This window comes from Neophocaena asiaeorientalis, unplaced genomic scaffold (assembly GCF_003031525.2).
Source record: "Neophocaena asiaeorientalis asiaeorientalis breed wild unplaced genomic scaffold, Neophocaena_asiaeorientalis_V1.1 scaffold164, whole genome shotgun sequence".
Lineage (NCBI taxonomy): Eukaryota > Metazoa > Chordata > Mammalia > Artiodactyla > Phocoenidae > Neophocaena > Neophocaena asiaeorientalis.
Window position 1 is genome coordinate 1351708 of NW_020173727.1, and position 25166 is coordinate 1376873.

Here is a 25166-nt window from a genome sequence, read left to right on the forward strand (position 1 = left end):
ATGGCCAACAGCATGGATTCTGCTGCTACACTGCCTGGGTTCATAGTCCTTGGCTCTACAAAGCTAAGGCCACTTTAGCTTTGTGACCTTAGGCTAGTTATCAATACTTAACCTCTCTATGCCACGGTTTTTTTCATCTGTAAAATAAAAAAATAATAGTACTTACCGTCAATGGGTTGCTGTGAGAATGAAATTATCAAATAACTTCCCCCAAAATGCCCTGCACATAGGAAGCAGTAAGTGCTGACTACTCCTCTGAGAGCACTGGAAATGGATTGCTAGTGGTTAAATGCAAGATTTACTGCAAATTAGCTGTGAGACTTTAGGTAAACTACTTAATTTCTCTAGGTCTCTAGTCCTTGGCAGAGATCCCTTTGCTCTCTTTCCTAAACACACAGCAAGACTCCATTTCCCAGCCTCCCTGGCAGTCAGGTGTGGCCATGTGCCTGAGTTCTGGCTGTGAGAAGGAAGTGATGTGCATCTATCTTTTCCAGCCTTACAAAGCCTCCAGTACACAATCTTCCATGTTCTTTCTCCTTTGCTGCCTTGTACACATCAAGCCTGAACACCACATATTGAAGATGGCAGAGCCATAGATGGAAGGAGTCTGGGTCCCTCAAATACTGCTTGTTGGAGAACTACCTGCTAATCAGGAACTCCGGTTTTAACCTTATGTGAGCAAAGAATTAAATTTCTACTGATTTAAGTCATTTCAATGTTAGTGTTTATCTCTGTAACATCTAATATCATTTAATTAACATAATTTTCCTATTTGCAAAGTGGGAATAATATTATTATGAGAATCAAAACAGTACAGTACATGGCACATAGTAACTATTTAAAAAATATTAGTTATCATCATAAGCTATTCCTATTAAGTTCAAATTCAGTTGTCCTCTCTTGTAAATTTGACCTGCCACTTAAGACTCAAAGTTCTATTATTTAGGAAATTGTATTTCTAGCCCATGATGGTCTTTCTCTTGTATGTCACAAAATAATTTAGCACCATAAGAAAGGCTATGTTGTTTTGCTCTCCATTGAAAAATTAGACATTTCTGAGGGCAGGAACATCGCTATACCATCTGTTGTATCCTGTAACACAGCTAAGCTTGTAACTGGTTGACCATCAGGTCTGTGTGTGGCAAAAACCCACCAGTCACAGGGCCACGGGTACCTACTCTGATGGCTTGTAGCTGATTAGCTCAGCGGGTTAGAAATTAATGTTTGTTATTGTTGAATGAATGAAGGAAGGTAATTTAATTTAATTATACTCTGTGGTCATAAATCAGCCTTCTGGCTGTCAAGTCCTTACTACTGTTCAAAACTGAGAGCAGATTAAAAAGTGGGAAGGATGAGCAGAAATTTATTACCAGTGCTGAAGCACTTAAGCACTGATGTTGGTGTATCAACAGCAGAATTATACCTTTGTGAATTATCCTTGAACTAAAATATAATACACAAATCTAGCAGAGATTAAAAAGGAAGTTTTACCTCACCACGTTCAAGGAGATGTTTTCTGGAATAAAACAAAAATATTCTCTATTTACTGACTGTCCATTATACTATGATTACATCAAAATGAACTTCCATTTATTTGTTCTTATATTTTAAATAAATAAATATATAAATAAATAAAGCTATCAGATAATATTACTAAAAATTATGGCAATTTAAAAGGCATGATTTATAGTCATTCTATTTAAAGTATATCAAAATGCTGTTCTTTGGTTAAGATAAAATGGGTTTTACTGATTGCTGAAAACTGTATCTCTGGAGAGATAAATGAATAAAAAGAATATCTATTAAATATTCAACCATATACAGAATATATAATGCTTTATATAAGCACTGCTGTGACTTTTGAGTTGTTTTTATTTTTCACAATTACTAACATGAACGTCCTTGTACTTAAAACTCTGTGAGCATCTCTGAGTATTTCCTTAGGATAAATTTCTAGAATAAAAGTTACTAGGTAAAGCTTACAAATACTTTTAGTTCCACAAAAGTTGTCTAACAAATTTTCTAAATATTTATGTCTAAAAATTTACTAAATTTTTATGGCATACCTACTGTGTTCCAGGCACTGTGCAGTGAGCACAGTGTGAACAGAATAGATACTGTTCTTATCCTCATAGAGTTTATGCTAGATCCAGACAAGAGATACAAGACTGCTTATTTTATTGCCCATTGTAAAGACTGAATATTTCAGTCTTTGCAGGATGAGAGGCCTTCTCATATGGATTTTGGGGTTGGAGAGAGAAGTAAGACAGTATAAATAAGAAAGTAAGAAGTATAAGGAAGTTCAGGGGCACTCACAGATCCAGAGATTTTTTAAGAAGAGTAGTGGAGGGAAGGCCTCTTAGAATAGTAGTGAAATCACCAAATTATTTTTCCAACCTTGCAAGTCCTTCCTGAGTTTATGCAGTCAAGGGTGGAGGTAGGGGTGAATGGATGGGTTCCCACAAGTCCTGAAATCTGCCCGTCACAACAGACTCCTATAGTGAGCTACTGCATGAAGGGAGAGGCCTGGTAGGTAAGTATTATAATCACCAATGACCCCAACAATAAGTATGGATACAAATAAATCTAGTAACTAATTTAGAATATCAATATACAACCAAATCATGAGACACAAATAGGATGAAAGAAAAACATCAAGATAAATGAGCAAATGAACTGAACACTCGAGAAAGAGTTAATATAAGGAATAATAGTATTAAATGAAAATTCCAATTATTATTTTCACAGAAGTCTAAGAGGATTCTGCATCCATTCAATTAAAACAAGCTGCAGTAAAAAAGAGCTTTCAGAAATTATGAAAAAACATATATGCCTAATTTAAAACCTTAGAAGAAGGTTGAATAGCAGAATTTACACAGCCGAAATTGGTCATTTTGAAGACCCAATCATAGAATTCTCTGAGAACATAAGAAAAAAAGAAATAAAAAATATGATAAAAGCAATAATATATGTTCAAAAAAGAGAGGCTAAAGCAAAAAAAAAAAAAAAAAAAAAAAAAAAAAACAAAAAAAGAGAATAACTACCCCCTGAGCTAAAGAAAGATTTGAGTGTTCAGATTAAAATGCCCATGAATAAACATATAAATAACAGGGTAGAAATCTTATTTAGGGAACAATGGCTGAAAACTTGCTAACTCTGGGGAGAGATATGGACATCCAAGTAGAGGAGGCTCATACGTGACCTTTCCCAAATTCACTAGATACATTATAATAAAACTGTCAAAATCAAAGACAAAAACTGAACTTTGAAAACGCAAATCATCTCATATAAGGAAACCCCTGTAAGGCTATCAGCAGATTTCTCAACAGAAACCTTGGAGGCCAGGAGAGAGTGGGATATTCTAAGTGCTCAAATAAAAAATCTGCCACCTAAGAATACTTTACCTAGCAAAGCTGTCCTTCAGATGAAGGTGAGAAAGACTTTCCCAGACAAACAAAAGCTGAGGGAGTTCATCATCACTAGACCTGCCTTATAAGAAATGCTAAAGGGAGTCCTTCAAGTTGAAACGAAAGAATGCTAATTAGTAACATGAACACACATGAAAGTACAAAACTTGCTAGTAAAAGTAACTACACAAATTCAGAATACGCTAATACTGTAGTAGTGGTGTGTAAATCACCTAACTCTAGTATAAAGACAAAAAGACCAAAGCATTAAAAAATAAATATAGCTACAGTAATTTATTAATGGATACACAATATAAGAAGATCCACATTGTGACATCAAAAGCATAAAATGGGGACAAGGGAAGTAAAAAGGCAGAATTTTTATATGCAATTGAAGTTAAGTTGTTATCAGCTTAAAATAGACTCAAAACTATAAGATGTATTATGTAAGCCTCATGATAACCACAAAGTAAAAACCTATAGTAGATACACAGAAGATAGAGGAATCAAAGCATACCACTATGAAAAATCATGAAGTGATAAAGGAAGATAGCATGAGAGGAAGAAAGAAACTACAAAACAGAAAGAAAACAAGATGGCAAAAATAAGTCCTCATCTATCAATAATTACTTTAAGTATAAATTGATTAAATTCTCTAATCTAAAGATATAGAGTGGCTAAATGAATAAAAAAACAAGACCCAATTATGATGCCTATAAGAGTCTTATTTTAGCTTTAAGGATACACATGAAGTAAAAGTGAAGGGATGACAAAAGGTATTCCACACAAATGGAAATGAAAAGAAAGCAGGGGTAAATATATATATATATAAAATATATTATATGTATATATAAAATCAGGTGAAACAGACTAAGTTGAAAAATGTAATGAGACAAAGGAGAAAGTCACTATATAATGATAAAGTGGTCACTTCATCAAAAGGATATAACAATTCTAAATCTATATGCACCCAGCATTAAGACACTTAACTATATTAAGCAAATATTAATAGATAGGAGGGAGAAATAGACAGCAGCACAATAATTCCAGGGGACTTAAGTACCCAATTTAACATTGGATAGATCATCCAGACAAAAAATCATTAAGGAAATGTTGGACTTGAACTACACTTTAGACTAACTGGACCTAAGCAATACACACAGTGCATTCTATTCAACAGCAGCAGAGCACACTTTCTCCTCAAGCACACATGGAACATTCTCCAGAATAAATCACATGTTAGGTCACAAAACAAGTTTTAACAAATTTAAGATTGAAATCATATCAAGTATTTTTTCTGCCCACAACAGTATGAAATTAGAAGTAGGAGAGCTGGAAAATTCACAAATATAATCCTGAACAATCAATGGGTTAAAGATGAAATCAAAAGGAAATCAAAAAGTATCTTGAAACAAATGAAAATAGAAACACAACATACCAAAATTTATGAGATGCAGCAAAAGCAATTCTAAGAGGGAAGTTTATAGCAATAAATGCCTACATTAAGAAAAAAGAGTTCAAATAAATGACTTAACTATACACCTCAAGGAACTAGAAGAAGAAGGACAAACTAAGCCCAAAATTAGAAGGAAGAAAATAAACATCAGAGAAGAAATAACTGAAATAGAAGAAATAATAGAAAAAAATCAATGAAATTAAGAGGGTTTTTTTTTTTTGGAAAAGATAAACAAAATTGACAAGGCTTTAATTGAACTGAGAAAAAAAAAGACTCAAATAAAGAAAATCATAAATGCAAGAGAGGACATTACAACTAAATACAAAGAATCATAAGAAACTGTATAAACAATCATAAACCAGCATATTGGACAACCTGGAAGAAATGGATACTTTCCTAGGAACATACAATCTACCAGGACTGAATTGGAAGAAATAGAAACTCTGAACAGACTTAAAACTAGTAAGGAGATTGAATTAGTAATCAAAAGTCTCCCAACAAAAAAACCTACAAGACCAGATGGCTTCACTGGAGAATTCTATCAAACATTTAGACAAGAATTAATGCCAATCATTCTCAAACTCTTCCAACAAATTTAAGAGAAAAGAAGACTTCCAAACTCATTTTACAAGGCTAGTATTACCTTGACATTGAAGTAAGACAAGGACAATAAAAATAAAAGAATATTGTAGGCCAATATCCCTGATGAATACAGATGCCAAAATCCTTAACAAATAGTAGAAACCAAATTCAACATCACATTAAAAGGATAATACACCATGATCAAGTGGGATTTATCTTTGCAATGTTAGGATGGTTCAACATATACAAATCAATAAACGTGAAACACTACATTAACAGAATGAAAGATAAAAATCATGTGCTCATCGCAATAGAGACAGAAAAAGCATTTGACAAAATCCAAAACCCCTTCATGATAAAAACAAAAAAAACTCTCAACAAATTAGGTATAGACAATATAATACAGGCAATATATGACAAGCTCACAGCTAACTTCACACTCAATGGTGAAAAGCTCAAAGTTTTTCCTCTAAGATCAGGAGCAAAACAAGGATGCCCACTCTTGCCATTTATCTTCAACACAGTACTAAAAGTCCTAGCCAGGGCAATAAGGCAAGAAAAAGAAACAAAAGGGATCAAAGTCAGAAAGGAAGAAATAAAATTGTCCATGTTTGCAGTACCTAGAAATAAAGTTAACTGAGGAGGAGATAGACTTGTATACTGAAAACTGTAAGACACTGATGAAAGAAATTGAAGAAGACACAATTAAATGGAGAGATACCCTATGTGTTTGGTTTGGAAAAATTAATGTTGTTAAAATGTCCGTACTACCCCAAGTGATCTACAGATTCAATTCAACCCCTATCAAAACTCCAATGACATTTGTCACAGATATAGAAAGAACAATCTTAAAATTCATAAGAAACCACAAAAGACCCTGAATTTCCAAAATAATCTTGAGAAAAGCAGAACAAAGCTATAGGTATTACATTTCCTGATTTCAAACTATATTACAAAGCTATAGTAGTCAAAACAGTGTGAGACTGGCATAAAAAAAGACCAATGGAACAGAAATAGAGAACCCAGAATTAAACCAATGCATAAATTGCCAACTTATCTTTGACAAAGGCACTAAGAACATGCACAGAGAAAGGACAGCATTTTCAATAAATAATGTTGGGAAAACTGGACAACCACATGCAAAAGAATGAAATTAACTCTTATCTTACACAACTCACCAAGATTGAGTAGAAATGGATGAAAGGCTTAAATTTAATACTTTAAGCCATAAAACTACTATGAGAAAACAAAGGGGAAAAGCTTCTTGACAGTGGTCTTGGTAATAACTTTTTTGGACTTGACACCAAAAGCACAGGCAACAAAAGCAAAAATAAAAAAGGGTGACAATATCAACTTAAACGCTTTTGCACAAAAAGGAAATAGAATGAAAAAGAAACCTATATAATGGGGGAAAATATTTGCAAACTGTGTACCTGATAAGGGGTTAATATCTGAAGTATCTCTATATAAGGAACTCATACAACTAAATGGCAAAACAACAACAAAAAACCTGATTTTAAAATGGCAAAAACCTGAACATTTTTCCAAAGAATATACATAAATTGTCAACAGGTACATGAAAATGTGCTCAACATCATTAATTACCAGGGAAATGCAATTCAAAACCACAATGAAATATCACCTCATGTCTATTAGAATGGCTATTATCAAAAAGAAAAGAGATAACAAATGTTGATGAAGATGTAGAGAAAAGGACTGTTGATGGGAATGTAAATTGGTATAATATTGTGTAAAACAGTATGTAGGTTCCTCAAAAAAATAAAATAGAACTACCATATGATCAAGCTATCCCACTGCTGGGAACACATCCAAAGGAATAAAAATCCATATCCTGAAGAGATATCTGCACTTTTTTGTCCATTGCAGCATTATTCATCATAGGCAAGATATGGAAACACCCTAAGTGTCTGCTGATGGATGAATGGTGTATTTCTAAAAGCACTGCTGTTGGTCCTTCTAAATCTTAGATCCACCACTTTTGGAACCCTCACGCTGTGAGAGAGTCACAGGATTCTCAAGGCACTTGTCTCCTGCTTCTTTTGACTTAGAGCTTACAAAGGGAGAGATACTCCAATATCACAAAGGCATAATTGCTTCTATTAAAAATAACCATGTTTTGGGGAATGGGCTTAAAGGAGAGATGTGAGGTCAGAAACAGCCAACAAAGGGGAGCAGGAAAGAAAGGTACCTAAAATAATAGACCTAAAGAGTAGCACTGGTAGCCTTAGAAGTTGCCAGGAACCACATCTTTTGGTGGAGTCACTGTCATTCATTAAGGTTATGTAATCATCTCTACTGTGCAGAAGAGAGTGGAGACTGCTAGATCAACAGAGAGGTGTGAACCATAGAGCATATGCAGAGGAAAAACCAGGGAGTTGAGAATTCTTGATAAGAAACCATAATAGAGATTGACCATGGATTCCAGGCTGTGTCAGAAAGCAAACCGGGAATGCTGATTAGATTACAGCAGTTGACATCTTGGCGCCTTGAGGCAGCTGAAGAACAAACAGATTTAGTGAGCGGGGAGAAGAGGAATGCAACCATGTGGATACCAGGTGGGATTTCTTAAAAGGAGCAGTTTCAGGCAATGGCAGGGTCTGGGCTGTGACCACAGAAGCAGAATTGGCAGCATGCAGTTCACCCACTGTCTTCTTCAGGGAGCCTTGCAAATAAGACAGGCTTCTGTTAAGGACATTGTTTAGATTCCAAATTAAAAGTGCCTTATAGCCACCAAATATTAGAGTGTTATTGTGAAGGGATGTGAGGAGACGGCTTCAGGTCATATGCTTGATGGTCACCTGGCACCTTCCCTGAAGCACTTAAACCTGAATACAAAAAACTACTGACCTATATTATCTTAGGAGATGTTCTATTTAAGAATAATTTCTACCATTATGCCATGAAGAAACTAAAATCACTGTCTCAATTCGAAATGTCATTCTGTTGCTGACATCCAATTCTTACAACCCTTGGTTATTTTTCAATCTTGGATGAAATGCCTGTCAAGATCTCCGTTGGCCTATTGCAAGATGATTTCCCATTGGTTGTTGGTTGATTCGTTTTTTCAGTCAACCAGAGATTTGGCTGTGGGATTTAGCTGAAAACCCAGGGACTGCTTTGGAGAAGTGAAGATAAGAAGTAGGAACTGAAGTCCCAAGCACATGGCTGTGAAAGGCAGCAGAGTGAAGAGTTAAGCTCACTGGCTCCGTAGTCAGATCTGGCATCAAACTCAATCTCCACCTGCCAGTTGAGTAGAAGAATCTCATTCTCAGTGTTGTCTTCTGTACTATGGGCTAATAATGTCTACTTTGCTGACTTTTTTTACAAAGATTAGACAAGATCAATTATGTAAAGCACTAAACACAGTTCATTAAACTGTAACATTAGCATTAAAAAATAAAATAAAATAACCATGTTTTATTAGAGCAATTTTTTCACAGTGTACTCTTGGGAGACAAAAACCTTAACCATCACACCTTGCAACCTGGAGATTTTACCTATTGGAAGAGACACCTCTAGAAAAACTCTCTTCAACCTTGCTGGAAGGGCCCCTATCAGGTACTGCTAACCAACCCTTATGCCACCAGAATCCAAGGAACAGACTCTTGGATTCATGTGACACACCTAAAGAAAGTACAGAACCCTGACTGGACCTGCACATCATCTGGTGACTTGAAAGTAAAGATTTCCCAGAACTGACGTAGATGACATCTGATGAGACAGCTTTCCTAGGATATCCAGGCCAGGACTGTTGGAAGTTTGTCATCAAACTTTTAAGGATGACATAACACTTCGGATGATCACAGATATTTAGTATCTTGATAACATATGAACTTTAGATAAAAAAGTGCCTGTGAGTTCTCCCTCCCACCCCTCCTTGTTACTCGCATGTGACAATAGGTTTCCAATCTGTGCACGTTTCCTCTGATGTGAGACACTACACTCAGGAAAGGTCCTTCCTGGCACTGAGGGACAAAAAGCTGCTGAAACTAGAAAACCTGACTCTTGATCAATGATGCTTTCAGAGAAAGGTCTTGATCAAAAGGGGGAAAGTAAAAAAAAATAATAAATAGAAATCTCAATTAAATAGAGTTGGAGACAAGAAGGAGGAACTTTCATGCCCTGTAACAACAGCAGAGTCCAAAAGGAAGAAGAAGGATTCCTCTTCTTTCCTGGCAAGGATTCAGCCAATGAAAAGCCATGGACTTTTGGTTCACTATAGCTCTCCCAACCTCGTTTTCCCCTCTATGAAAGTCCTTGCTGTGCAGGGACTTGCATGTGGCTCACCATGGTTATAAACCTCAAAGTGCAATCCTCTGCTGACCCCCAATAAACCCATCTTTGTTGGAGAAATACCTGGCAGTCCATTTGTTTTAGGGCAACTATGAATAAAGAAAATGTGGCATATATATGCAATGGATTATTATTCACCCATAAAAAACAAGGAAATCCTGTCATTTGCAACTACATGGATGAACCTGGAAGGCATTACGCTATGTGAAACAGGGCAGACAGGGAAAGACAAATATTTTATGGTATCACTCACATGTGGAAGCTAAAAAAGACCAAAAAAAAGTCAGACTCAGAAACAGAGAGTAGACTGGTGGTTGCCAGGGTCTGGGGACTGGGGGTAATGACGTGATGTTCTTTAAAGGGTACAAACTTTTAGTTATAAGATGAAGGAATTCTGAGGAAGCAATGTACAGCATAGTGACTATAGTTAATAATACTGCATTATATACTCGACATCTGCTAAAAGCGTAGCCCTTAAGTGTTCTCACACACACACAAGGTAACTCTGTGAGGTGTTGGATGTGTTAATTAACTTGGTTGTGGTGATCACTTTACAACATATATGTATATCAAATCATTGTATTATATACTTTATATATACACATATTTATTTGGCAAAAAATGAAAACTATGAAAGAGAATATGGGGAAATACTTCTATGATTTTGATGTGAACTGTTCCTAAGCACAGAAGTTAACACAGAAAACAGAGCAAGTGTACAGTTGTGATTGTATACAAATTTTAAACTTCTATAAAGCAATGACCATTAATAAACTATATATTGATATCCTAGAATAAACTATGTTATAGACATAATAGACAAAAGATTATTGTCTATAATAATTGTCTATAACCACAAATCAATTTTCAAATGGTCAAAAAGAAACGCAAATAGCCAACAGACTTACGGAAAGATGTAAAACTTCACTGGCAAAGACTTGTAAGATGAGTTACTTTTAAAAAAACTATCAGTTAGAAAATGTTATAAGTTTAATAACAGTGGTGTTCATGGAGATGCAGAGAAATGGACACTCTCACCATTATAAGTTCTCAGTATCCATCAAATTATAAAAATTCATACCTTATGGTCTAGCAGTCCCATATCAAATATTTCAAATATTAAATATTTTAAATACTGAAATGTGTTCAAATGAATGTGTACAAGGATGTTAATTACTCATAGCACTGGTTGTTATGACAAAAAGGTAAATATAATCTTAATGTCCACTGATGTGGGAATGGCTAATTACATGATAGTCACTCATGATGCTGAACAATAAAACGTGGAGACTACTACAACGTATGAGGAAGATCTAGGCAGATGCCCAAGACACGCTGTTACATAAAAGTTACAGAATAATACCATTTAAACAATACATTGGGTTTTCAGAAGTGTTTTCTGGAATGATACATACAAAGCCACTTACAATCATCACTAATTGAGGAGTACATTGAAGAGAGGGGAACATTTCCTCTTTTCTTGATATACTATTTTTTCTGATTGTATTACTATAAGCATATAGTTGACTCCTGAACAACATGGAGGTGAGGGGCGCAGTTGAAAGTCCGAGTATAAATTATAGTTGGCCCTCCATATACTTGGTCCCTCTGTATCCCGGGATTCAACCAACCACAGATCTAGTAATAGTGTAGTATTTATTATTGGAAAAAAAATCTGCAAATAAGTGGACCCATGCAGTTCAAATCCATGTTGTTCAACAGTCAACTGTATTATTTTTGTGATTTAAAGGCCACTCTGCCCATAGCCATCACTTTCAGGAATGTAATCGCCAAGAAAGACCTCCTAACTTTGAGCTAAGTATCTTCCTTCCACCAGTTGGCTCCCTCAAGTCTGTCATCTTCCACATTATACTCCCTCAAATGTTTGAAGACAGCTGCCATGTACCCCTCAATCTTCTATTATTCAATTAAATATCCCAGGTCTCTTCATGCATTCCTTAAGTGAACAGTTTTCAGGGCTCTAAAAACATTCTTTTTAGAATGTCAAGACATGTTCCCCCAGGTTCCATCTGACCAGAACAAAGTAGAGTGGATCTACTAACCCTCTTGATTTGGAAACAATTTCAACAAACAAGATGTTTACCATTTCAACCATAAGATTCTAATCAGCTCTTCTGGCTACCATACAAAACTGTTTACTGAAAATATAAGCATGGGGTACAGAGTTCATGGAAACTCTCTATTCTATCTTCAGAATATTTTCTGTAAATCTAAAGCTGTCCTAAAATAAATTTTATTAAAAATAATCCATCTAATGAACTTATCTACAAATATAAAATGTAATCTGGGTAAAATTTTCCTCAGAAGGAAGTTTTCTTCACAATTCTCATGTCCTATAGCAAAGTGTGATTTGAGTTATATTTTGCTCATATTTGTTTATCCCATAATTCTAGTGACTAATAAAAACACAAAAAATGCAATAAAACAAGCAGTTTTAACAATAATGTAGGAAAAGTTATTTCATGAATATTCAGAAAAATAAGTATGCTTTCTCTGAAAGTTAAAAAAAAAAAAAAGAATCGCCAAAATAAAACTTTAGCTTACTTCTGTTTACTGACTTTAAATTCTAGTGGTATATTAAAATTAAACTAAATCAATTTAAACTTTGAGTTAATTCACAAATATAAACCCTTCAAAACAAGTCCAAATGCATAAAAGAGAGACAGCCATAAGAATAATACATTCGGTCTTTTTTTTTAAGAAGACATCTAAGTTTGGTTCATGTTTCCTGTTGTAATCATAATGCTTAAGTTTAATGTATATTCATTTGGAAAACTGATATTACAGTAAGTTATTTAATAACTGAATATAGTATGGTTTAAAAACAACTATGAAATAATTACCTCAGATAAGTGTTTGCAGATAAGACACGTAAAATATCACGAAAAGCCTGTGAATAGAATCAAATCGATGAAATTTCTAAGGAATTAAGTGATGTTTAAAATGTCCTGATTCATTAACAAAAATACCCCCACTAGAAAGAAGTATTTTTATTGTTAAAATGAGTCCGCAGAAACAGTTTAGTTCTAGCTCTACCTCAGGCAAATAATTTCTTGAAGTTGTAACCTCCTTTTCTATTAAAAAAAAAAGTTTTGGAGTAAATCTTTCAGCTCTAAAATTCTAAGCTTTTTATATGTGGATAACTTCTTACCAGTGTTTAAGTTTATATTTTACTGGAAGGCAGGTGGGTTGCGGGGGATTGGTTTCCACAAAGGAGGCAGCTTCCTCCAGGTACTTTCAGAGACTATTTTATCTTGACCTTCTAAGCGAATTAGGAATTTCTCTCTATCTACACAGTCTATATGCCTGCTTCACTCAAACTCCTGATTATTATAAAATTAGCTATGGCGTATCTGCTTCCCTGATTTACCTCAGCCTGAAGTGACTGCTACAGAAGGCTTAAGAGCACTTATCAAAATGGGACTTCCCTGGTGTACCAGATGATGATGAGAGAGGGAGGAGGGAAGGCAAAAAATGTGGAAGCTAACTTTGGCCAAAGAGGTTTTAGCAGCAATTACACACAACTTAAGAAATTTACGGGGAACTTAAAATTTTGCACTCTGCATGATATGTGGCTTATAACCCACAGATAAACATTGAAAAAAATACATAATAAAATTTCGACTCTAATGTTAAATTGAATCTAAGTTTAGAATTTTTAACTTCTCTCATTGATTCAAGGGCATCCGGTGTGGACAAATGTTTCAAATAATGAAAATGAGATTATCAGTCTTTTGGGCAAGCAAAAGCCTATTCAAAGGTATAGATAACTGAATATATGCATTTATAGGAGTCTAAGATTCAACAGTCTTACAGGAAATCATACTAGACATGCCTTCCTCCTTTCCTTCTCAGAAGTGATTTCACACAAGTGAAAAGTTAAATGAACATCAGAAGTAGCCCTGAGGTGGAAAATAAGCCATAATAGGACAATTAAAGACTGAGGTGTTTATGTGGATGCAGAAAGGAGTTAAGCTTTAATGGCTGCAGGGATGTGTGTGCGTGTGTGTGTGTGCGCGCGCATGCGTGAGTGCGCCTGCTACTGCACATGCACGGTTTGAGCTGTGGTATGTTTGGGGGCTAGTATGATGTTTATGAATCTTAGATCTTGTATCTTTATTTTTAAAATAGTTAATAGTAGATCTAGTTATCATTTTCTCCTGTGCTAGATATCTCCCCTCTGAACAGTTAATTCTTGCATTAGTTCCCCCCCAAGTGGAGCCTTGTAAGAATAACACAAACTGCCATGATGGAATAGAGAAATAGGCTAGTGGAGAAAATATGCAACTTGAGCTAAGTAGGGCCAAAGCAATGGAAAGCAGCAAACCTGTGTGTAGTTTACCCATTTGTATCTATCCTGACTCTTTCCACATGGTCCCTAGAGAACTGGATCAAGGGTGAAACAACAGGATGTACAGGGAGATGCCTTTCTCACTCATAAATTATTCATCTTCTATGTGAAAACAAAGGAATGAGAAATGTGGGAACTGGAAATACATAGGGAAGATAGACAACTTGACTTTAAATTTAGAACACTGGCTTCAACAGAACTACACTTCGTATGACAGTGGAGAAATCATGTTATTGCTATCTGCTTAAAAACATAAAATACATACTGACTTAAGGCAGGACAACTTTTAAACAATAAAAATAAAGATGGTTCAAAATTGCTAAAAACTGAGGACCCACTGTCTTTAACCAGACTTTTGGATAAACTACTCCCAGACCAAGAAAATCTTCCAGTGGTATTTTAAACATTATTTCTTCTACTGTGATAACATTTTGGTTTTTTGTGAACACAGTGAACAGTAGAGAATGATATTTTAATGGCTATACAAATTTCTCCTATTCATGTCTCAAAATGGATCAAGACTTTTTTGAATGTGCTTTATATTTGAAAGATACCAAAGTGGTCATTGTACTTTTCTTTTTTAGTACCTATAACAATTGCAATTATTTAATCATTTGGGAAATTATTTGCTGAATGTTCCCCCTGGCTCAGACTGTGAGTTTCAAGATAGGGCTGGGCTTGTTTTATTTATCTCAGTGTACCTACTTTGTTAACGTAGTTCTTAGAACATGGTAACTGACAAATTTCTTTCGAAAGAATGAGTAAAAATATCTTTTCTAATGTGGCTTTCAGAAAAAAACCCACATAATACTAGATAAAGAAAAATCTGAATAAAAAAAGTTTTTTAGGGAAGGAAGAGTTCATCCTAAAAGTAAGACAGAATTCTGAGCTATTAGCATTAATCTAAGTCCTTGTCGTGAACCCAAAAGCAAGTGAAAAAAATTTTAAATACCTTTTTAAAGATAAAATAAGTAATCACCATAACGATTGGAAGCAACAATGTCTCTGTGTATCTCAGTGGCGTCTGAAATATAGCAAATTATTCAAAATAATTATTTATTAAATTTTACATTAAATGAATAAAAATGTATGTCAACTTGAGTGTCACAATAAGATTTCATAAAGGTAAAAGATATCTTTGTCATTAACAGACTATATATTTATTGAGTTTCATGTTCTAATACAAGAATCAAAAATATAAAATAGTTACACAAATATATCAAATAGTTTTAATGATAAAAACTATTAAAATTAGCTATGGATATTATTTTTTCCTTTCTTTTGGCTTTATCTTTGCTTTATTTATATTATATAATAGTAAGTTTAAAATGTGTGTTTACTGATCCCTGGGCCCTAGATTATCATTTCCTGGGCTGCAAATTCTATTATTTTCATTTGTGAAACTATAGAACTAACAATGAAGAAAGTTACATTAAGTAATTACTGTAAGTATGAATTAGTAATAAAATAATAGCAGCAGCTAAATAATTCTCATGAATTGTGATAAAGAGTGATTTACCATGTAACAAAATCATATATTTCTTGAAGGCAGGAATCAAGTAATTTTACTCTTCATAGTCCGACTACAAACTGCCTCACAGATAATTAGTGGTCAATAATTGTTTTTGAATAAATGTATGACTGATTGGATAGATAAGAGAATAATAGATGATTAGTAGTATATCTTTCTTGGCAATGTCTTATTTTAAAAGTTTGTAATATTTGGGATATTAAGTGAAAAAAACCTGAATTTTTAAAAAACAAAAACAAGAATTTGGGTTTATATTTCCTGAGTGGTCCTCCAACTGACCCAGATTATTAAAAGTAATTGAACTGTAGTAACCGTAATTGACTATGGGTCATACAGTATGTTATGCACTTGCCCTGGTAGGGGCCATTGTTTACTGATTTTACACATAAGAAACCAGGTGAGGAAGGCCATATAATTAGCAAAAGTTACCGTAAAAAAATGATAGAGTAAGTAAATTGGGTGTTTCTGAATAAAACTTTTGAGTTTCAGATTAAAGGGAAAACTTAAGAGCAAGAACCCATCATACCTGTAGAAGGGAAAAAAAGAAACATTCATACCGCTTTTTCCATGAAGTCAAATTCAGGAGCACAGGTGTAAATTAAAGTATCAAAATCTGTATATCTTAAGATTCTGGCTGCAATAAGGTCACTCAGGCCAATCTGGAAGAAAATAAAAACAAATTAAAATTACACAAATAATTATAGTTAATAATAGATTGGTTTGATGTAATAGTAACAAAGTCTACAGAGAAGATAAATCCAAGGTACATGGATGACTCTCCAAAAAAACAAAAAATACAGTGAATCACATTATGCGCTGAATTATGAAGAAAATTGAAAACAAACAGAAATAGCAAGAGAAATGAAAAGGAAAAAGAAGTTCAGAAAAAGCAAGCAGAGAAGGTGATAATGTAAAGAATGAGCTAAAATCAACATTTGCTGGGCACAAACCACCATGCAGTTGATCATGAGATTTTATAATCAGATCATTTATCAAGAAAAAACCAATTTCAGTTAACTCCTTTCACCACACATTGTAAATCATGAACAAATTTTCCATGCACTGTCATTTTCACAAAGCCTCATACATTGAGCACAATTTTTGGTGCTTCTTGAATTTTTCAGACATACATTCAAGCCATTAACTATGAGAGTTATTCTTCAAGAGAATTACAACAACTATACATACTCCTTTGATTTAGTTACTTGATCTCAAAGAACTTTAAAATAAACACCACCAACAAAATCCAATGTAGAGCTATTTTCTACTGATTATTTATTACCTACTTTGGTGAGACAATTATTTTTATACTGCACTCTTAGAAGGCCAGATAAAGAAAAATATTTGGCATGTAAAACATTAACTCAAACTACTTTAAAAGGACATAAATTATTATATATCAACTTTGATGATTATCTATGGTTTTCATTTATTCATGATTCCCCTTATCTACCAGTAGCAAGGATAATTTACAGCTAACTTAATTTTTCTAATTTAGAATAGGCCTGGTGACTAATTACAATTTAACCAAGCCACTTTAGTTTCAAGTCTTTCTCACAGCTGTCACACAGAAGTCACTTAAGAATACCAAGGTGTGTGTGTGTGTGTGTGTGTGTGTGTGTGTGTGTGCGTGTGTGTGTCTTAGGATTTGTAAAGAGTTGGGTGACAATGTGGAGCAAGGCAAGAAAGAAAATAACAGACCAACTTAATAAATAACTTAGGAGACCTAAATAAATTTACCATAAAATGTATACCCCCTACAGAATAAAAATTTAAGAACAACAAATAAACCTAATAAACCACTCTGCAGATCTAACAATAAATGGCAAATAAATCCTTACATTTTGAAATTTTATTTAACATGAATATGTATGCAGACTCAATTCTCCTGGATAGTGACAGCATTTGACATTTTAAGAGAGTAACTATCTATAATCCCTTGTTAAAGCTGAAGCAATTTCAGCATTAGACAGAGTCCTAATTGGAAAGTACTACATAAGGTAAATTTCAGAGTAGATTATTGTATGATACACTCATCTATCCTCACATCCAAACAGAGAGTGCTGAAAAATCAAAAGTTAAAATCATGCATTGTTTTCTATTCCCAAAACAAACTAGTAAATAGGAACTTTTGCTTTGAAAAGGGCCATTATTTGAGGTATAGGCCTTAAAACAGACAGAAACAACATGCATGAGGGATGTGGTCCATATATTTTCCAGAGGTTGAAAAGACAGAGAATTTTTATCATTCTCTTTATACAAGAAAAACTTTAAATCAAATCACATCTTAATTTAAATCTATAATTATAAATTAAATTATATTGAGATATTGAGTTCTATATTGCAAAGCTGAGTACAGACTCTTGATATGTTAACATTTACAATGAATTAATAACTTATTAAACAAACTATTTGTATTTTAACCAAAATATAAACAACTACTTAACATATTTTTTTCCTAGAAGGCTAAGTCACCATTCATTGATATACTTTCTTCTTAGTGGGTTGAAAAGATCTGCAGGGTACTAGTACTGACTCTGCCAATAACTAGTTTGGGACCTTGAAGAAGGCACTTAACCGCTATAAAATGAAGAGGTTTCATTTAAAAATAGATGGTTTCAAAGTCTTCATCCAACTAAATATGTATATAAATTCTAATGTTTTAACCAGAAAGTACTTACATGGTCTGAAACACCTAAAATTTTAGATGTCAGAAATTTCAGAATGATTGTCCCACAAAACCAAGCACTTCCTTGAATTATCTAGAAAATAAACAAAATAGATAGAAGTCAGAAGACCAAAAGGCCCTCCTCCTGGAAATTAAACCTCCTATTAATAAGTCTTGAGTGAAAGGGAAATACAAACTCAAAAAAATTTTTTTTTAAATACGGTTATGAAAATTACATATTAGAAACTAAGGGATGCATGTAAAGCAATGATCAGAAGAAAATTCATGGCCTCATAAACTTTTATCAATAAAAATAAGAGTAAAGGAAATAAATGAAAAGCTGGACTCAAATATCTAGGTAAAGAACAACAAAATAAACAAAAACACATGAAAGGAAATATTCAAGAGAAGAACAGTCTATTATATTTAGACCTATGTGCATCCATTTTGTTGTCCTTTACTTCTTCTGGATGTTCTAACATTCCTTCTCTCATCATTTACTTCCTGTTTCAAGGACTTCTATTAATCATTATTTAAGGGCTGCTCTGCTAGCAACAAATTCTTAGTTTTCCTTCATCTGAGAATATGTTTTACTTTCCCTTTCATTCCTAAAAGACACTTTCACTGGATATATAACTTGTGGTTGACAATTCTTTCCCGCATTTGACAAATGTTGTCCCACCTCCTTCTGGCTCCCATAGTTTCAGATGAGAAGTCTGCTGTAAATTCGAATCAGTTTTGCCCTAAAGGTAATGCATCATTTCCCTCTGTCTGCTTTCAAGACTTTTTCTTTGCCTTTCGTTTGCAGAAGTTGAATTATGATGTGTCTTGGCATGGATTTTGTTGGCTTTATCCTATCTAGAATTAACTCAGTTTCTTGACTCTGTAGAGTTACATCTTTTACCAAATTTGGAAAGTTCTCAGCCATTACTTCTTTTTTTTTTTTTAACATCTTTATTGGAGTATAATTGCTTTACAATGGTGTGTTAGTATATGCTTTATAACAAAGTGAATCCGTTATACATATACATATGTCCCCATATCTCTTCCCTCTTGCATCTCCCTCCCTCCCTCCCACCCTCCCTATCCCACCCCTCTAGGTGGTCACAAAGCACCAAGCTGATCTCCCTGTGCTATGTGGCTGCTTCCCACTAGCTATCTATTTTACGCCATTACTTCTTCAAATACTTTTTCAGCCCCACTCTCTTTTTCCTCTCCTGTGGAACTTGCACGATACAAATATTAAATCTTCTGTTATTGTCCCACACTTCCCTAAGCCTCTATCATTTTTTTCCAGTTACTTTACCTCTGTTGTTTAGATTGGGTAATTTCTATTCTTCTACCTTCAAGTACATTGATCGCTTTCTTTGTTATATTCATTCTTCTATGAAGCTAATTCACTGAGTTTTTAATTTCAGTTACGGTATTTTTCAAGTTATTTTTTTAAAAAAATTCCCAAGTTATTCCTTTTTTTAAAAAATTTTTTTGATTTCTTTGGTGATATTTTGTTTGCTTCTAGAGTACTTATAATTGCTCACTGAAGTATTTTTATGATGACTGCTTTAAAATTCTTGCCAAATAATCCCAACATCTTACTCATCTGAGTGTTAAAATCTCTTTATTGCCTTTTCTCATTTAAGTTGTAATTTTCCTTATCCTTATTACATGATAAATGCTTTTACACATTTAAAAAAAATTTTAATTTCAAAAATATTAGATTTATTCAGATACTATGTACTTTTTTCTCCCTAATATATATAGCATATTTTCAAAAATATGTTTTTTGTTTGTTGCCAAAGAACAGAAATGCAATTAACTTTTGAATATTAATCTTATACCTAGCCATGTTATTGAATTTTTATAATTTCTTATAATTATTTTGTTTTACATGTAAATAATGATATAATAAATTTTGAGTTTTCTTTCCATTTCTTTTCTAATCCTGTTATTTACTTTCTTGCTTTTACATGTTTGAACCTTTAATAAAATGTGAAAAAACATATTTATCTTGATCTTCATAAATGGAATACTCCAAATATCTCTCCTGCAAAACCAATGACTGCTGAAGAATTTTATTGGGTTAAGTAAACTCCCTGCTATTTCTTCTGTGCTAAGAGTTTTTATCATAAATGGGTGTTTAATTTTATGAAATTTATTTTCTGCATCTAATGAGATATCATAAAGTATTTTTCTCCTTTAATTTGCTAGTGTGACAATTTACATTTATAAATTTTCCAGAAACATCTTTGCATTCCTGGGATGAACCCAATTTGACAAGAATGGATTATCCCTTTCTCCTATAAAAACAGGTGTTTTTGTAAGAAAAAGTGCTATTTCACAAAATAGCTTTGCTATTTCTTTTTGACGGTCTTCCAGAAAAAAGACATAAAAAGCCAGAATGTTTTCTGTGTTGTTAGTCCAGTCATCTGGACTACCATGACTAATTTCTCCCTTTTGCAAGAGATTGATGGTATTAATTATATCAGTTTTAAAACATAAGTATAAGCTGAACATTCATTATATCTTAACTGTTCTCTCCTTAGATTTTTGTTTCTTTGAAATTCTTGACTTGAAAGCTTTTTATTCTTTGCAGTCTAAAACTGAAAATATTTAAGACAATAAAATTTCCTCTGAACACAACTTTGGCAGAATTCCCTAAACATCCACAGATACTGCTCTATTTGTTGTCATTTTTCAGTAATTTGTAATTAAAATTTTGACTTCCTTTTGAGTTAAATTATTAAATAAAAATCTTTAAATTTTCTGTTGATTTCTTGGTTTAATCTTTAAAAAAACAAGCTTTGCCAATTTTTCTGAAGAAAAAAAATCAAATATTAGAAGGGTCATATCATTCAATAACAAGTGTATTTTCACCATAGGGCATGGGAAAATGCTTCCAGCAATAAGAAACTGGCAACTCATTCCATTTTGTTTGTTTATATTCTGAGTGGCTATCTACCCTCTTATCATTTCCAGTTTTACCATACCAATATATAATATGTAATCACAGAGTTCTTTAATATGGTAGATTTTATTTTTTAGTAGGAGTACATTAAAGACCTAGAGAAAAAGAATGTCATCTGTCTGATATTACGAGAATTAGTCACTGCAGTGCCTACTTAATAAGGTACTTATTTTACTTTGTAACATAACATACAAATACAGAGATAACATGGGCCATCCATTTGTACATTTGCAAAGAAGTCAAACAAAGATTAGGTAGTGGCTGAGTTGAAATAAAAAGGAACTGGGAGATTGTAGGGAAAATGTTAAAAGGACAAAAATAATAAGAGTCTAAAGTTGGAAGCCAAAGGAAAGATACATGATGGATAAATGTAGAGAACAGAAAAAGGGAAAGTGGGGACAGAACTACAGACTCTGAGTTAGTTTGAAGAGAAGGTTAGTAAATCTAAAGAAAGAAACTCAAAGCAAATAGAAAAAAAAATTAAAAGCAAGGTAGTAGGGTACAGCAGAAGGAAAAGTAAAGAAGAAAGGCCTGAGGGTAGTGCTGAAATAAATGAACTAACTTCTTGAAAATGACTTGTAGATATTGCTAAGGAGTGTTTCCCACCTTATGTAAGTAGCTATTTATAACATTTACTAACTATAAATCATTCATTTTTAAAGCATATTATCTGTATTCAGTTTATAGAAATAAAAAAGGATTTGAAGAAATTGTGTTAAAAATGTTGAACCTTACCCAAAAGTGGAGTTCAGATGCACCCGGTCTTTGAATTTTATTTCTCCATAGAATTATCACCTAAAATGCATATGACATAAAATAACACAATTAAATTAACTTTTTTAAAATTACATTTCAAAAATTACACAGCCACCCCCTTCCATCTTGGCTATCACCAGACATTTTCCTTCTTAATTGTTGATTTTTCTGAATTTGGACATGGAAAATTTCCTTGGGGGTGAAAGCCAAATGCTTTGTGTACCAGAAAGTTGACCCTAGAATCAAGTTAATTCCTTACTGAGTTACTTGGGACATTTTATGCAGGGCAGTTCCTCTGAGGAGACAGATGGTGTGTGAAAGGTATGTCCATGCAAGCATACATGTAAGTTATCCAGAAAAATTAGTGGTCTAAATTAACATGAAAATCCTTCCTCTCCAAACCCACAAATATTTAAAAATGTTTAAAAATATATATATATCTAACTGAATTTATAAGAAAGAAAAGGAACTTTCCAGGTGCCAGAGAAAAGAAGGTGATTTTTAAAAAGTAAAACATTAATTAGGAGAGATTTAAAGGAGTTGGCAGCTTTTAAGGAGGTCTATAGAACAGGGTTACAACTATGGGCTTGTATTAAAAGGGAGGGCAGAAGACTTGGAACTATGAAAGGTAAGAAACTGGAATTAAGACTCATGCACAGAGCTGTGGTCCTCAAAAACTATACCCTTGGTGCTATCAACTGAATGTTTACGTCCCTCCACCGATCCTGTGTTGAAACCCTAAGCTCCAATGTGACATATTTAGAGGTGGGACCCTTTGTGAGGTAATTAGATCACGAGGGTGGGAACCTCATAAATGGGATTAGTGCCTTTCTAAGGACAGACATGAGAGAGATGATAGCTCTCTCCATCATGGGAGGATACAATGAAGATATCTGTCTGCAAGTCAAGAAGAAAGCCCTCATCAAGAACTAAATCAGCTGACACCTTGATCTCGGACTTTCCAGCATCTAGAACTGTAAGAAATAGATTTCCATGTAAGCCACCCATTCTGGTATTTTTGTTATAGCAGTTTGAACTGACAAAGACATGCAGGGACTAGGAATACTCCTACTATCTCTACAAGTTGGTAAGGTATTTGTTTATTCCCAAGTTTGTGTTGGAAAAACAAAAAGCTCCAATGAGAAACAAATCTTAGGCCTGTGTATTACTAAGATTTGGAGGAGAATTTTGCATCATCTAATTGGCCCAAGATGAGCCAGGATTCCTGAAGTTCCAACAATAGGAAAATATAAATGTACCAGATTATACAATGCAAAATTGTTTGTAAATGCAAAATACAAGAAATAAACAAAATGTCCAGACTTAGGAGAATGGTTGAATTATCTATGGAATATGCAGAAGGGAATACTTACTATGAAATTACAAGAAAGAATGAAGATCTCTGTGAACTGATATGGAGTGATATCTATGAAAGGTTGCTAAGTGATACCCAGAATAGGTTGATAAATCAAAATGCAAAAGACTATAGTATGCTACCTTTCATGTAAGTAGGAGGGGGTATAATAAAATATACATGTAATATTTATTAGTGCACAAAAGAAAACAACTAAATGGGTAAACCAGAAAAACTGAGGAGGAAAATGTAAAATTATTTTTGTTCACAGATGGCATGATCTTATATGTAGAAAACATTAAAGATTCTACATACACCCACACACATAAACTGTTAGAATAAACAAGTTCTGCAAAGTAGCAGGATACAAACTCAACAAAGAAACTATGTTGCATTTATATACACTAACAATGAACTATCTAAAAAGGAAATTAAGAAAACAATCCCACTTACGATAGTCTCAAAAAGAAAATATTAAGAATAAACATAACCAAAGAGGTGAAAGACTTACACACTGAATACATTGCTGAAAGAAATTAAAGAAGACACAAATGAAAAGATAGTATTTGTCTTTCTCTGACTTATGTCACATAATTATGCCCTCAAGGTCTATCCATTCTGTCACAGATGGTAGGAAAACCTTTAGCTACCATTTCCAGGGCCCTTCATTTGTGTGAGCCAGACTGACATCTAATATTATATTCCTTTCATCTGAAGGACCTCCTTTAACATAAAGGTCATAAAGTCTTTATTTTGCCTGCATTTTTGAAAGACATGTTTGCTGGATATAGAATTATAGATAGTATTTTTAAATATTTTAAAGATGCTTCTTGACTGTTTTGTTGCTTGCACTTTTTTCTTATGAAAAATCTGCTGACATCCTTACTCTTTGTTCTTCTGTATTTAACATGTCTTAATTCTATTGCTACTCCGAAGATTTTCTCTTTATTGCTGATCTTAAACAATTTGATAATATGCTTACTCTAGCTCTATGTTTTTTGTATTTGAGATTTACTGTTATTCTTCATCTCTGAGATTATAATTTTCATCAAATTTGGAAAATTTTTGGTCACTATTTCTTCAAATATTTTTCTACTTCCTCCCAACTCCCCCCATTTAGAAATGTACTTTACTTTTCCTATATGAAATGTGAACTGTAAAGGAGGGATTGGAATATCATCATTTTGCAATCCCTACTGAATTAATGGATCTGGTACTAAATGCTGATCATAAAAAGAGAGGCACCAGATAAATATGTGCCTCCTGACTGAAGAACAATACTATATACTTGCCAAAGGAATTAAATCTGAACACGTCCAGGTTTTAGACCCAAGTATTAATATAAATACAGAAGACAAAAGAAGATGTAAAGCGGCACCATGAGGACTCAGGAGCAAAATCTAGACCACAGAACCCTTCACATGTTCAGTGACCCAGATAAAAAAAAATATCCCGGGGAAAAAAACAGGGAGACATATTGGAAACCTATAGATAATAATAGAAACTTAAGTGATAAAACTATAAAGAAAAGCCTGGAGTGATCACCATAGTCAAGATAGTCACTACTGTTTTAGAGCAGCTCAAGGGAGTTATGATTGAGACAGGTTACATGGAAGGCTTCTAGAATGGTTAGAAAAGTTCTGGTTTTGACTTGATGGTAGTTTAAGGATGTTTGCCAAGTAACAGTCCATTAATCAGTACTTATCAGTACTAGTCAGAACTAAGTACATAAAACATTGGTTTTATGAGGTTTTCTACATC

At 33.6% G+C, this 25166-nt stretch overlaps 1 protein-coding gene across 1 annotated transcript in view; it reads right to left on the reverse strand.

Annotated features, from left to right (window-relative positions):
- DPY19L2 (dpy-19 like 2) overlaps positions 1 to 25166 on the reverse strand; it is an 88557-nt gene that overhangs the window by 18732 nt on the left and 44659 nt on the right. The window contains exons 12-17 of the mRNA XM_024750776.1: positions 22031 to 22090; positions 18344 to 18424; positions 16220 to 16321; positions 15084 to 15155; positions 12624 to 12670; positions 1492 to 1516 (exon numbers count right to left, since the gene is read on the reverse strand). Coding sequence (XP_024606544.1) covers positions 1492 to 1516; positions 12624 to 12670; positions 15084 to 15155; positions 16220 to 16321; positions 18344 to 18424; positions 22031 to 22090 — 387 coding nt within the window. The remainder of the gene's footprint in view (positions 1 to 1491; positions 1517 to 12623; positions 12671 to 15083; positions 15156 to 16219; positions 16322 to 18343; positions 18425 to 22030; positions 22091 to 25166) is intronic.